Source organism: Monomorium pharaonis, chromosome 5, assembly GCF_013373865.1.
Source record: "Monomorium pharaonis isolate MP-MQ-018 chromosome 5, ASM1337386v2, whole genome shotgun sequence".
Taxonomy (NCBI): domain Eukaryota; kingdom Metazoa; phylum Arthropoda; class Insecta; order Hymenoptera; family Formicidae; genus Monomorium; species Monomorium pharaonis.
Genome location: NC_050471.1, coordinates 17,427,209 through 17,440,911, shown reverse-complemented (window position 1 = coordinate 17,440,911; position 13,703 = coordinate 17,427,209). Strand labels below are relative to the sequence as shown.

Sequence of the window (13,703 nt, the reverse complement as noted above, 5' to 3'; positions counted from 1 at the left end):
TGCGAAGACAAAATTTCTTTATTAGGAAAATGTTATCAGAGGTAGATACAGGCACAAAATGGATGAAAAATGTATTAAAGACGAGAAATGACAAAGAAAAGCGTAAATAGTCGTTAAGATTCCTATGTTATTATGTAATTAAGCTATGTAACCTCCTTTCAAAAGCCGAAAGGTTTAAGAAACAAACGAGTTGTGTATATATTATATGCAATAGTAATTTTATGCAGGGTATAATAAATAAAAAATGACATTTGGCGCGCGCAAAGCGCGCGCTTGTCTTATATCTGAAAAAGATGTTAAATCGAATCGAATTTATTGTTGCCGCTTTTCCGTGATGCTGATTGGTTTTCTCGCTGCGCTTACTTTGTGTTGCGAAAGTAATCATTGCGATTGAATTTTGATAGCTGTCAAATTTGTATAAATGGTTATCTATACAATTATTATCTTATCTGAAAAAGGAGATGTTAAATCGAATCGAATTTATTGTTGCCGCTTTTCCGTGATGCTGATTGGTTCTCTCGCTGCGCTTACTTTGTGTTGCGAAAGTAATCATTGCGATTGAATTTTGATAGCTGTCAAATTTGTATAAATGGTTATCTATACAATTATTATCTTATCTGAAAAAGGAGATGTTAAATCGAATCGAATTTATTGTTGCCGCTTTTCCGTGATGCTGATTGGTTCTCTCGCTGCGCTTACTTTGTGTTGCGAAAGTAGTCATTGCGATTGAATTTTGATAGCTGTCAAATTTGTATAAATGGTTATCTATACAATTATTATTTTTGAAAAATAAAAAGTTAAGTAGCGCGCTCTGTGGCGTCTAGTTTCAATTAAAAAAAACATGTTTGATTTTCATGCGATACAAAAGGTACATATTTAACAAATGAAACTTTTGCCTAGGGATTCTTAAAGTAGTGTCTTTGCTTTTTAATTAAAAAAAAGTAATTTGGATGATTTTTTGCAAAGTTGTATCACTTTAAAGATTGTTTAAAAATTTGGTCAAAATTTTTGTCTCGTTTTTTTTGCGCCAGTGTATATAATAATAAAATTGTATAGAGTTCTTTTTACTTTTTTAAGTAACTTTTACTTTTTTAAAAAACTTCTTTAATATAAATTTAATCCAAATAATTTGCATTGTATTTAACCTTATTAGAATGCCTGCTTTAGAATTCTTTTTTTTTACAAAAATATTTTGTCATGTATTGTTTGCATATATCTAATTTTACTATACTGAGCAATTGTTCTAGGCCCAATGAACCCTCAATGAAATCCTCACGAATATTGCTATCGCGAACGGAGACTGAAAAACCCGACAAGGATAATATAATAATAATCAAAGAAGCATCAACTTCTACACGAAGTTTTTTCAGCGAATCGCTTTTTACGAGTTCAGTTAAGAATCAAAGTAATTCGGAATTTTCTGATGACAATTTTGATTTCGATGATTGCAACGTTATAATTAAAACGAACGAATCGCAAAGGTTTCTTATCTACACATCTTTTTTTGTATTGTTTTTTATAATACTATCGCTTAAAAGTTGAAAACATTTTTTAAAGTTTAAAAAAAATGTTTAATGTAATCATGTAACCAACTTTATTAATATTGTATATGTATAATTGGATATGTATAATGTTCAAAAATATAAATTGTCATTGTTAATCTAGTTAATCTAAATAATTATCTGTACAGAACACATTGTGGTTTTATCTGGAAATTTTAGGATGTTTCAAACTTTTGAGCAGTAGTGTATAATTATTATCTGTTACTAATTTTTTTATTATTTATTTTTTAGTCAGCAAGGTGGAAATTTTTTAAAGCATAAGACCGAAATGTATCTTCCGTCAATAATGCCCACATTGAAATCGAATTGTAATGCTTTATCAGAAGTTGAGAAGTGTATATCCACGAAAACGTTAGAAAATGAAAAATTAATGGTATATGATATTTATAATGTTCGCACTATAAATAGTTCTTATATTTTTTCTTTTTTCATTAAAACTTGATTTTTTGTTTATTCTCTTACTTTAATCTACTTTTTTGCCAAAGGTGCTTTAAGAACGGTACAAGTTTAAAAAATTAAGACTATTTCTAATTTTTTCAAGTCCCGATCAGCTTCCAAAATCTATGATGTTTTAAGTGACGTGTTACGTGAGCCTATCACGGAAAAAATATACAGAACAGTGAGAGGTCAAGTAAAAAGTCTAGTTTCGAAACTAACGAAACAGGGTAAGTGTTGGTCGCTAACGGCAATGATCACGGATCACACATCCAGTGTAGAAATGTGTTTCAATTCTGAGGTATGTGATATAAAATAATTTCTTAATACCAGTCAAATTATATTAAAAAGGGACCAAACTTCGGAAAAAGTCCCACCTGGCTGGATTTTTGCATACAATGAGATATTGCTATTTTAAACAACCTCTTAAAAGTCCCCATTGATACCATGTAAGGAAAATTTTTTACATGGGTTGAAAGGGGGTAAAAAACAGTTTTTTACGAATATCTCGCAAAATATTGATTTTTTTGCAAAAATGATTCAGGTATAATTTGTAGCTTATGAAATTTGCTATAAAAAAGGTTGAATTCGTTTTTTTCGTAGGACTACCTTTTTTCGAGCAAAATGGTTTACAACGTTACACGATCGTATTTCATTGATAAAATGCACTCCTTTCCACCACCGCTGAGGTAGAGTACCGGGCGCGTTTTTTAGACGATCTTAAATATAAGCTCGGACTTACCAGCCTAAGATTGAAGTATACTCCGAAAATAACTTTCACCATAAAGGTCCTTGCACAATGCCAGGCAACAGATAATAGAAATAAGAAATCTGAACTGTGATTGGTTTTCTGTTCCTATTGCCTGTCACATCCTGTTATGTGAATTCCAGAAAGTACATTTGACGGCATTTTTGTTACATATATTAATTATGTTCGGAATCATTTTGGTTTTAATATAATTATTGTATTTGATGGTTATAATGATAATAATAAAAATACAAAAGATAAAGGTTGCGGCTTTAACTGCAGTTGTAGAAAAGTTGGTTTGCGTTGCTCAGCTGTATGCGGTAATTGCCATGGTCAATCTTGCATAAATCACGCTGAAAATATCACTGAAGACATATATGCAAACAGCGATGAAGACATATATCCAATAAACTTAGCTGTGGAAGCTGTGGAAGAAATGGAAGAAATGAAAGAAATGGAAGAAACGGAAAAAACAGACATAGAAATCATAGAGTTTGGGGAGATTATAGAAATAGATGAAACCGAAAAATAATTTAATAATAAAATAAACAGAGTAGAAAAATGTGGATTAGGCCTATAGGGGATACCATATAATTAAAAAAAAACGCGCCTGGTACTCTACCTCAGCGGTGGTGTGGAAAGGAGTGTATTTTATTAATGAAATACGATCGCGTGTAACTTTGTAAACCATTTTGCTCAAGAAAAAATAGTCTTACGAAAAAAACAAATTCAACCTTTTATATAGCAAATTTCATAAGCTACAAATTATATTTGAATCATTTTTGCAAAAAAATCAATATTTTGCGAGATATTCGTAAAAAACTGTTTTTCACCCCCTTTCAACTCCTGTAAAAAATTTTCCTTACATGGTATCGATGGGGATTTTTGAGAGGTTGTTTAAAATAGCAATATCTCACTGTATGCAAAAATCTAGCCAAGTGGAAATTTTTCCGAAGTTGAATGCTAATTTGACTGGGCATTTACTATTATTGGTGTCGGAAGATAGAAATTATGAATAATATTTATTTCGCTTCTAATTCTGTCTATTAAAAAGCAGCACAGTCTTTATCATCGATATCTTTGATAACGGCTTACTGAATTTTTTTTAGATTTTGGAGCGATTTCTTGGATTCACTGTAGCGGAGTTTTTACAGAAAAAGAAACTTGCCAAATACGATCCTCAAATAAATAACGAATTACGTCTAGTAAGTTGGATTTATTTATGATATAATAACTAATATAATAAATAATATACAGGACATTCAGTAATGAATGGAAGAAAATTTATGAAGTGATTCTATATTAGGTCTATCTAGAATTTCACTTGCAAGCTAAAATATTTTGACTTTTAATTTTCAATATTTATATCTATCTAAAAAAAGTGCCTGAAACACGTAAATATATAACCTATTAAAAACTTATTAAAAACGCAACCTTAATCACAATTTTGTTATTTTTTATTTTTGTCTTCTATCATCTAAATTATTTTATTGTCTAGAATTACTTTCTAAATCTTCTGTCACTGTTGTCAGATACCCTGTATGTATAATAGTTAACCTTTTCACTGCCAGCTAGAAGTATATTCTTTCCATTTGTTTTCCTTTTATATTATAAAAAATTGTTGTTTTGGGATACTAATGAGTATCCCAAATATTGATGAATATCCCAAAAGTTTCGCAAAGTTTTTGTGGAAAAACAGAAAGGAATATATAAATTGTATTTCGCTGAAGATCATATCTTTTTCTATTTTTTGTACAAATTTTTTATATTTAATTTTTTATTTAAAAAATGCGTGTGAAGTTAGTCTTCTCCAAGTTAACGAATCCAAGTTCTATCTTGAGTTTGGAATTTATTTATTGGAACGAAAGGAAGTCTTGATAGTTTTAAATAGGTTTTATCTGTTATAATAGTAAAAATTGATTTTGAGACATGGGAAAACTAAGTTCACGATTTTTTATACATCAATAAAAAATAGTTTTTTGAATACAATTCTTATATTCTTTTGGTATAAAGTTTCTTATACATTTCAGCAAGAGTTCCATGACTTTATTTAAAAAACCAATTTGAATTTTGAAGATTTTTTGTTAATTATGAATTCTGATTGAAAGTAATAAAGCGTTCTGAATGATATTCAATGAGATAAAAATATAGTGAACACCTGTTCTATTTATTATAGCTTTTTAGTGAAAAATTAACATATTTTTGTGAAATATTTTTTAAGTTACGAGTTTCGATCAAAAACGATAGTTTCAGACATGAAAAAAATAAAAATCGACAAAAACCACATTGTTCTAGCCATTATAGTTTTTAAAATATGAAATATTTTAAATACACTTTTTCAGGTAACTATACGGTTTAAACATTTTACAATCAAAACACTGATGTGTACATCTTCAGTATATTTATAATGGATTTTAATGATAAATGAATATGTATTAAGGGGACATTACCAATCTTTTGCCAAATTTTAACATGGTTTTTGGAATGTTTTTTTGTATATTTGGAAAAAAGACATGCCTTCGAGTTTTTCCTTTGTTTTTATTATATTTTAAAAGTAAAAAGAATTTGTTTATATAAATTCATTGAAAATTGTGTCTTGTATGTGTCTTTGAAAATTAGTCTGCATTGCTTGCTGGCCGTTAACTTTTTTCAGCTTTTAGTGATCTGGAACAAAAAAACGTAAAAAAATTATGAAAATATATTAAATTATTTGGAGCTTATATCCATTTTTTGTCAAAAAGTTGAAAATTAACAAAATGGCGACTATTTTTTAAAAAACATCAATTTTTTCTTCTTTTTTTAAAACTTTGAAGTAATCGCTATTTTGTTAATTTTCAATTTTTTGACAAGAAATAGATATAAGCTCCAAGAATTTAATATATTTATATTTTTATAATTTTTTACGTTTATTTGTTTCAGATCACTAAAAGCTGAGAAAAGTTATCGGTTAATAGGCGATGTAGATCAATTTTAAAGACGCACACAAGGCACAATTTTCAACAAATTATATAAACATTTTTTTACTTTTAATGTATAATGTATAATAAAAACAAAGGAAAAAACCTCAAAGTAATGTCCTTTTTCTAAACATGCTAAAAACATCCCAAAAATCATGTTAAAAACCATGTTGTTTGGCAAAAGATTGATAATGTTTCTTTAAGGTATTATGTGCCAAAGTCAATTTTCAATAGATTTTGAAAAAAATTGTTATATAGATAGATCAAGCTATTTGACATAACTAGATGAAATTTGAAAACAATTTACCGTGCCGAACTTGAGTTATGAAGCCTCAAAGTTGAGTCTTTTAACATAGGAAAGATAGGGTCCAACGTAAAAAAATGAAAGTTATGGCTTATAGACAAAAATTCTATTAATAGATTTTTTAAACTAACATTTGTTAGAACATATTATTTAAATTAAATTAAAACAAAGTTTACGGTGATTGCCCATGCCATTTCTACGTAAATTTAATCGAAAGTTAATTATTTTGACCCCGACTACAAGTAACGAGTGACTCACTTACGGTGTATCGTCACGCCGCATGAACGAGAGTGAGAAAGAGAAGATGAAGCGAGTATTTGTGGGTCTCACTTCCACTTTATTTCTCTCGCTGCTCTTGCGCAATGCGATGTTGCCAGCTCCTCGTTTATTCTGTTGTGAGATTGTGTATGTTATGTGCGTGGGCACACGGACACGAAACGTCACGCATGTGTAGCTCAGTGGTATTCGAAGGTGTATCATATTTCGTTTACTTTAACCTTTTGATCGCTGGCATTCTAACCTTGTTAATTCTTTTAGAAAGTCCAAAAATGCCATACTTATAATTAGATATAACTCGTATAATGTTTCGATCATTGTAACATCGATATATTAACTTTCAAGTGGTCAAAAAGTTAAGGTTATTTGCGTTCTCTCTCTTCCGCGGATCGTCTTTGAGCACGACTGGAGGGTACATAATTACCTTAAATCTGTGGTTTACTTAAACAAATGAGTCTACAATATACTATAAATAACACAGGTAAATATTAAGATTTCTGTAGTGTGATCTTGTAACTCGTAACGACAGTTCGGTATTGTTAACTCTAGAATGGCTTACCGGGGTAATTTTGTTGCCCAACGCGAATTTGATTTTATCTCCTAATTTAACAGATAAAAGGATTGACTTGGGGTACCGACCATAATTTAATTTAAAATCTTAAGAATCGAGAAAGACATTAGTGTCGAAACGTTATTAACTTCTGAGCAGTACGAATATAAAGTAAAAATGGGATACGCATATACCCCAACTTAACCTTTATGTATGTATACGTTCGGATATCGGAAAAAAATTTGTGGTGAAAATTATTCTGTATGATAGTAACCATACGAAGAAATTTCAGAGAATTATTATTAGTGTAAATACTATTTTACTCATAAATAGGGAGCGTCCGAAATAGCCATGTTCGAAATGGCCACGCGTAAATTTGACCACGTTCGAAATGGCCACTTTCGTAACGGCCACGTTTGGAATGGCCACGGGAAATATTGCACGGGGTTCAATTGGCCCACGTTTGAAACGGCCACGTTCGGAATGGCCACGGGAAATATTGCACGCAGTTCAATTTGCTCACGTTCAAAACGACCACATCCGAAACGGCCACATCCGAAATGGCCACCTTCGGAATGGCCATGTTCGAAACGGCCACGTTCGGAACGACCACGTTTGAAATGGCCACGTATATTTTACTTGATTTCCAATACAATGCACATAGGTTAGCGACTTGGACGAGGTGGGTGCGGGAGGGGGGCCGAAGGCCTGGTGTGCGTGCGTGCGTGTGTGTGTGTGCAAAGCATTCTCTGCACCACATGGGTTTGCGATTTTTCACGTAAAATAAAATGCTTGTTAAAATACGTATGTAGATATTTAAATATCTACAGTGAGAAATAGTACATCGAATCGACATCGATTCAACATCGAAATCATCATTTCGATGTCGATTTGACGTCGAATTGATGTCGAATTCATTACCGTTTCTCGCTGGGTTTCTCAATTGATATTTACGCATTTTTTTCATGGCTTGTGCTAGACAGAGCATGCGCTTGTGACTAAGAAACACGAAGATATGACCGCTGCGCATGCTCAAATAAAACATACGTGGCCATTTCGGACGTGGTCGTTTCGAACGTGGGCAAATTGAACTTTGTGCAATATTTTCCGTGGCCATTCCGAACGTGGTCATTCCGAACGTGGCCGTTTCGAACGTGGCCATTTTGGATGTAGCCGTCTCAAACGTGGGCAAATTGAACTCCGTGCAATATTTCCCGTGGCCATTCCGAACGTAGTCAAATTTACACGTGGCCATTTCGAACGTGGGCAAATTATAACCACTCTGTAAATACTATGGTGATTTAATAAAAACATAGTAAAAATTTTTATAATTCTTTTTCTTGGTTTGAGCTTACTATTTACTATAATTTATTTTCACAATAAAATTTTCTTCGTGTACAAAATAGTATTTTTTCGTGTTTGTATTTTTTCAAAGGGTAAACCGCGATTGTTTTTGGCGGCTTCGCGTCTTTGTCGCCTGATCAAAGATATTGAAAGATCTGTGGCCGAAACCGACGCCGCGAGATCTATAGCTGCTGCTGACGCTACGAGATCTGTGAGTTGATGCTGATGCCGCGAGATCTGTCAGCCGATGCCGATATCGCTATTACAATTATTTTTTACAAAAAATTGCCGCTTAGACCCTATATGTTTACATTTTGTTCGGACGGGCACTCTCTGTAGAAAGATTACTACAACGTTCCTGTGTGTGCAAACCACATGATAATACAGTGTGGCGAGTGTCGCTTGGAGTGATGAAAATATTTTAATAATTTTTTTTATTTTAAAATGCACTCACCGGCAAAAAAACGGGCCACCTAATTTTTCTCAAATTTTTTAATATCTTTCAATAGCGATAACTCCGCCAAAAATTATCACATCGAGATGAACCAAAACTCAAATTAAAGTTTAAACATTTCTCTTGAAAACCATATAAATTATAATTGAGTTACGACAAACGTTTTACAAAATGGCGGACGTTGAAGAGTGTTTAAAAAATGGTAGAAAAAATTTTGTTAATCGTTACATAGCTCAAGGAAGTCAACTCACTGGTTTAAAAATGTATGAGTTTTTAAGCTTATTCATTTTCTAATAAATCCATCTTTGGAACTGTTACGTCCAGCCTTAAGAGATTTAATTTGTTTCGAACGGTGAAGGGATACTTCGGAGGGACGCAGGTAAGGCAAGGAAGGATGTAACGAAACTTACACAATTTCCGTAGGCACGCAAATTAAGAGAGGGTAGGTGCCTCGGGTCGAACGCACTTTTTACAACGCAGAATATGGGTCAGCGTGCCCTTTCAAGCCCGTTATAACCCTGTTTCTGGGTCATGCGCTCGTGATCCAAGTTTTGAGTCAGTGAATTGAATGACTTTAACTCGGGACTGGACCTGGTGCAATCTTTGATCAAGGAGTGGAGATCTGGGGTAGTCTTTGAAATTAAACAACCAATGTAATTTCTTAAAACTATATGCAAAGAGTTTATTCTAACATAAGTACACTAAAATAAGTGCTGACGTCGTGGTTTTTATTAAAGATATTATTAATAGTGCTGGTTAACATAATGGCAAAATAAGAATTTTTATACTGACGAATGAAAAAATTTTAAAATCAGGTTTCATAATGACAGAATAATAATTTGAAACATACATAATAATAATAACTTATAAATCGGCTAGTATAATTACAAGAAATAATTTTGAAAATTGGTTATCATAATGACGAAATGATAATTTTGAAAAAACGGTTATCATTAATTATAAAATAATCTAAAATCGGCTAACATAATTACGGAATGATAATTTGAAAGGTCGACTGACATAATAACAAAATAATCTAAAAATCGGCTAACATCTAGCATCTATTATATAATTGTTATTTATTTCTACTAAATCGGGGGGAGATGTGAGTTTAGGGTAATTCTTCTATGGTGGCATATGAAGGGGGGAAGAAGTTGTAGAAGAAATCAGCTGGGATAGCAAAAGGATCGTAGTAATAGGGGGTAAATACTAGGATTGGGTCCTTAGGAGCGAGTGCGGGTAAACTATCTAAAAGCACTTCCGGATCAATCGCTTCCGGATTAATTGTAAGATCGCGGAAATGGTGGAGAAGGGGATCGATTTTGAGGGGGAATTGTTCTATAATTTCGAGTAATGAGGTTTAGGGGCCATCGTAGTAATAGTGTCATGGACGGGGAGGTCGAAGGAAAATTCGGCTAAAAATTCAAGGGATGGTGTGAGTGAAGGTGGCGGAGGAACTTGAGCGGCAGGGTTGAAATCTGCGATTCCCACTGAAGATGAGGAGCCCTTTAGACGCGAGGTATGTTCGGTAGGGTCAGGATAAGCGCGAGCCTGCCTGATAGTCCGTCTCCGTGATCGTTTCAAATTTGATCGATTACGGTGGAAGAATGTATCGTACACTATAATTTTTTAAATTGTATACTTCGCAAAAATTAAAACGGAACCCGATAAGAATTTGTTTAGGGACTTACTACTTGTCGAGTCGGGTAGGTCTGGTAAAAGCAAAGTTTTGGAGTCGCTTAGGTTCCGGTCGTCAGACTCGGAGTTGCAGGTGAGTCACTCGAAGCCGATCCAAGTTTGAGTCGGGGTGGATGGAAGTTGACTCGTCGCAGAAGTAATGGAGTTTTTTCACTTCACTTGAGTTCACTTAGTCTCGTCTGTGCACTAACACCCGGACTCGGCGAGATGCGGACTTACGCGGACTCGGTCTCCCGGTATAAAGTAAAAGAAGAAAAAGCTACTCGCGGTCTTTGGGATCGCGATTTTATACTAAATTTCTCGAAGGAAAGGGTTGAGGTGTAGGCAGTGTCATTTTTGGATTGGTAGGCCCTTCCAAAACCATCAAATTTGGAGCTTGTCTATTGGAAACTCGCGAAATTATTATTTCGTAGAGATGATCAATTATTGGTCCATCTCTTCTCGTTTCCGTCCGATTTATTTTGGGTTTTGAGTATAGGAGAGGGGTTTTTATAATTTTCGTTCCTCTTATCTTTAGGTCACTTAAACAAACAAAAAAAAGGGTCTTTATGTATTCTTGTGGATTATTTAGTGAGAAACGTACTTTTACTGATTAAGCGCGGACATTCAAATTTTTATAGTTTCCGGAGGTTCCTTGTTTGAAGACTTTAATTTCATTGAGTTTCAATATTTCCTTTTTCTTTTGCTAGCGTCGGGTACCGATCCAGGGCATTGTTAGAGTATAGTTCAGTAATAAAGTTATTATTAATTTTTCTATTCTAGACTCGACATTGCCCTAGACTTCCCAAAAGAATTAAATTATATTTAACGGTCGCTCTCGAAATAGTTTACAGATGGAGAACTATGCATTTATTTGATGCATCTATTTCCTTCGATTTATGTATTTATTATTCCTCAAAAAAAAAAATAAATAAAATTTTAAGTTGTTGCTACATCTCACGAACTTGTGCGTGATGATAGAGCGATCCTCTGCAAACATCTCTTGGTCTCGGCGACTGTTAGAATACGATTCCTCTTACTTAATTATTTTTCTTACAAGGACAACGAGAAAAAAACGTTAAGTCCACCGGACGTAACAGAACATTTCTTTACGATTTTTTTTAACAGAGTTACATTATTTTAAAGAAAATGTTACAAAAACAACTTTTCTTTTAAAATCAGCAGTTTATGAACAAATTTGATACATAATGTTAACTCCTTTCATCATTAATCAACGTTACAACCTGTGCGACTGTTGCCAAAATTTAATGACATTGTTGCGAAATTATTGAGCTGAGTATTGAAGCAATACGCTTTGTACAACGTGAACGTCACCAAAAACACTTTTCTCCGACATTCAGGTTGTACAAAAGTTGAGCGTCGAAGAGAAGCATTCTTTGGCGACGTTCACGTTGTACAAAGGTTGAACGTAAAATATAATTTTTTAAAATATAGCTACATATGTATCCTATTGTATAGTACACAATACAATCTGTAATTTTAGATTTATAATAATCATGTTCTATTAGGAAATCATTAAAAGTCGATTCGTTTTTATCAATAGCATACTTTAATTTCTCTTTTAATTTCATTAAAAGTTTCTCATTTGAGGTTTGATGTAACTGTTTAATATCAGATGTTGAGATTAAAGGTTTTGATCTTCTGTAACTGAACAATTTCTATAATGTGGAGGCTTAAGAATGCTTGAAACGCTTAAAATTTCATATAACCAAAGAAAAATAGGGGTTCCAGAGTGATCATTAGATCCAGCTGCTTGTTTTAAAGATTTAAAAAATCTCTATAGAAATATTAGGAATATTACATATAGAAACGTTAAATAATAATAAAAATTTTACAAATGTATTCTATAATAAAATTTTACTGTAATTATCTATATAATTATTTTAGGCATAACTTTAAAAGCCATATATACATGTACTTCATAATAAATCAGACAAACATCGACATTTTTATAATTAAACTCTACTCAGAATGAAACATTTATCACATTTCTATAACTAAAAATATTAAAAATTGTTTTACATTGACAAAGAATATTTATATTTATTTAATTGAAAAGTATGTACAATGGATTTTAGAATATGTACTAGAATATGGACACAGAAATATATATGTATGTATTTACATACATAGCATACACTGCTATTCATTAATTCCTGGACCTGTATTTTTATCTTGGTTTTATTTTATTTATTAGTTATATTATCTATAATGTTATATTATCTAGTTATATTATCTATATGGCATTTATCATAACATGGACAAAAGAGTCATATTTTCATATATTACCTAAAAATGATCAATTCACATAGATGAGACAAAACACGACAGAAATGTCACTTTGTGCACAACCACTATAGAGCTTATACTAATGGAGGGGCCTTGATGTGTTGTGAGAAGCGCGCGGAGAGAATCGACAGACAGGTGGATATATTCTGTCTCTTTTCCTGTGAGAACAGGTTCGTAACTATACAATTTGAGATCCGATTCTCGAACTTGTATGAAAAAAAATTGCTTACAAAGATAATACTGTGCATTCATCAAGTGGTACATAATTTAGAATCTAAAAGATGCATGCTAATCAATGAATGCATAGTATTACTTTCGTATGTAAAAATTTGTTGTACTAATTGTAAAAAAGTTTCTTCGATTCATTCATTAAAACTTTTTTGTATAATTAAAGAGAAATCTATAATAATAATAAAACATAAAGAGATAAAAATAAGAGACATGTAGATATGCAAAATAAGAAATCGTTAAAACATTATTGTAATACAAAATATTACGTGCTAGGCCTATTCTATTACAGGTAACACATGTACTTAAACCCATATTCGTAGCTGTAATTTTATTTATTTTTCTTTGCCAATTTTATGAATCTTACTTTTTAAATATAAATTTGCACTTAAACTTTACAAATAATTAAAGAAACATAAGTATACATGTAAATAATAAAAGTGATAAGATAAGATAAATACTACATAATATTTATATAAAAAAATATTTAAAAATTAATTTTCAAAAATGTGACAGTAAATATTTAAGAAATATAAATTAAAACTAAAGAAATGTTTTAAAACTTTAGAAAGGTTAAATTAAATAACATGTTTTATTAAATGTTTAAATAATTTATGTAATGTTTATTTATTATTAAACAATATAAGTTTTGTCATTTTTTTCCTTATTCGTTTTTTAGAGATTTTGTCCTCTGAAGATTGATGAACAAAATTTTGCACAACAACAAATTATGATACGTTATAAATATGTACAAAATTTTGGCCAAAACACTATTTTTCTGAAATAATGCCGGTTCTGTAGGTTAATATGCATACTTACAGATGAAACGATATGTCACTTTTTTTCATAATGTCTTTT

The 13,703-nt window shown here is 31.9% G+C and overlaps 1 protein-coding gene across 4 annotated transcripts in view; it reads left to right on the top strand.

Annotated features, from left to right (window-relative positions):
• LOC105837419 (recQ-mediated genome instability protein 1) overlaps positions 1-13,703 on the top strand; it is a 123,998-nt gene that overhangs the window by 45,217 nt on the left and 65,078 nt on the right. For 3 of the 4 annotated variants that reach the window (XM_036286647.1, XM_036286648.1, XM_028189533.2), the window contains exons 6-9: positions 1,248-1,481; positions 1,794-1,935; positions 2,083-2,298; positions 3,855-3,950. In XM_036286647.1, coding sequence (XP_036142540.1) covers positions 1,248-1,481; positions 1,794-1,935; positions 2,083-2,298; positions 3,855-3,950 — 688 coding nt within the window. The remainder of the gene's footprint in view (positions 1-1,247; positions 1,482-1,793; positions 1,936-2,082; positions 2,299-3,854; positions 3,951-13,703) is intronic. The other variant, XM_036286649.1, reaches the window with a different exon arrangement.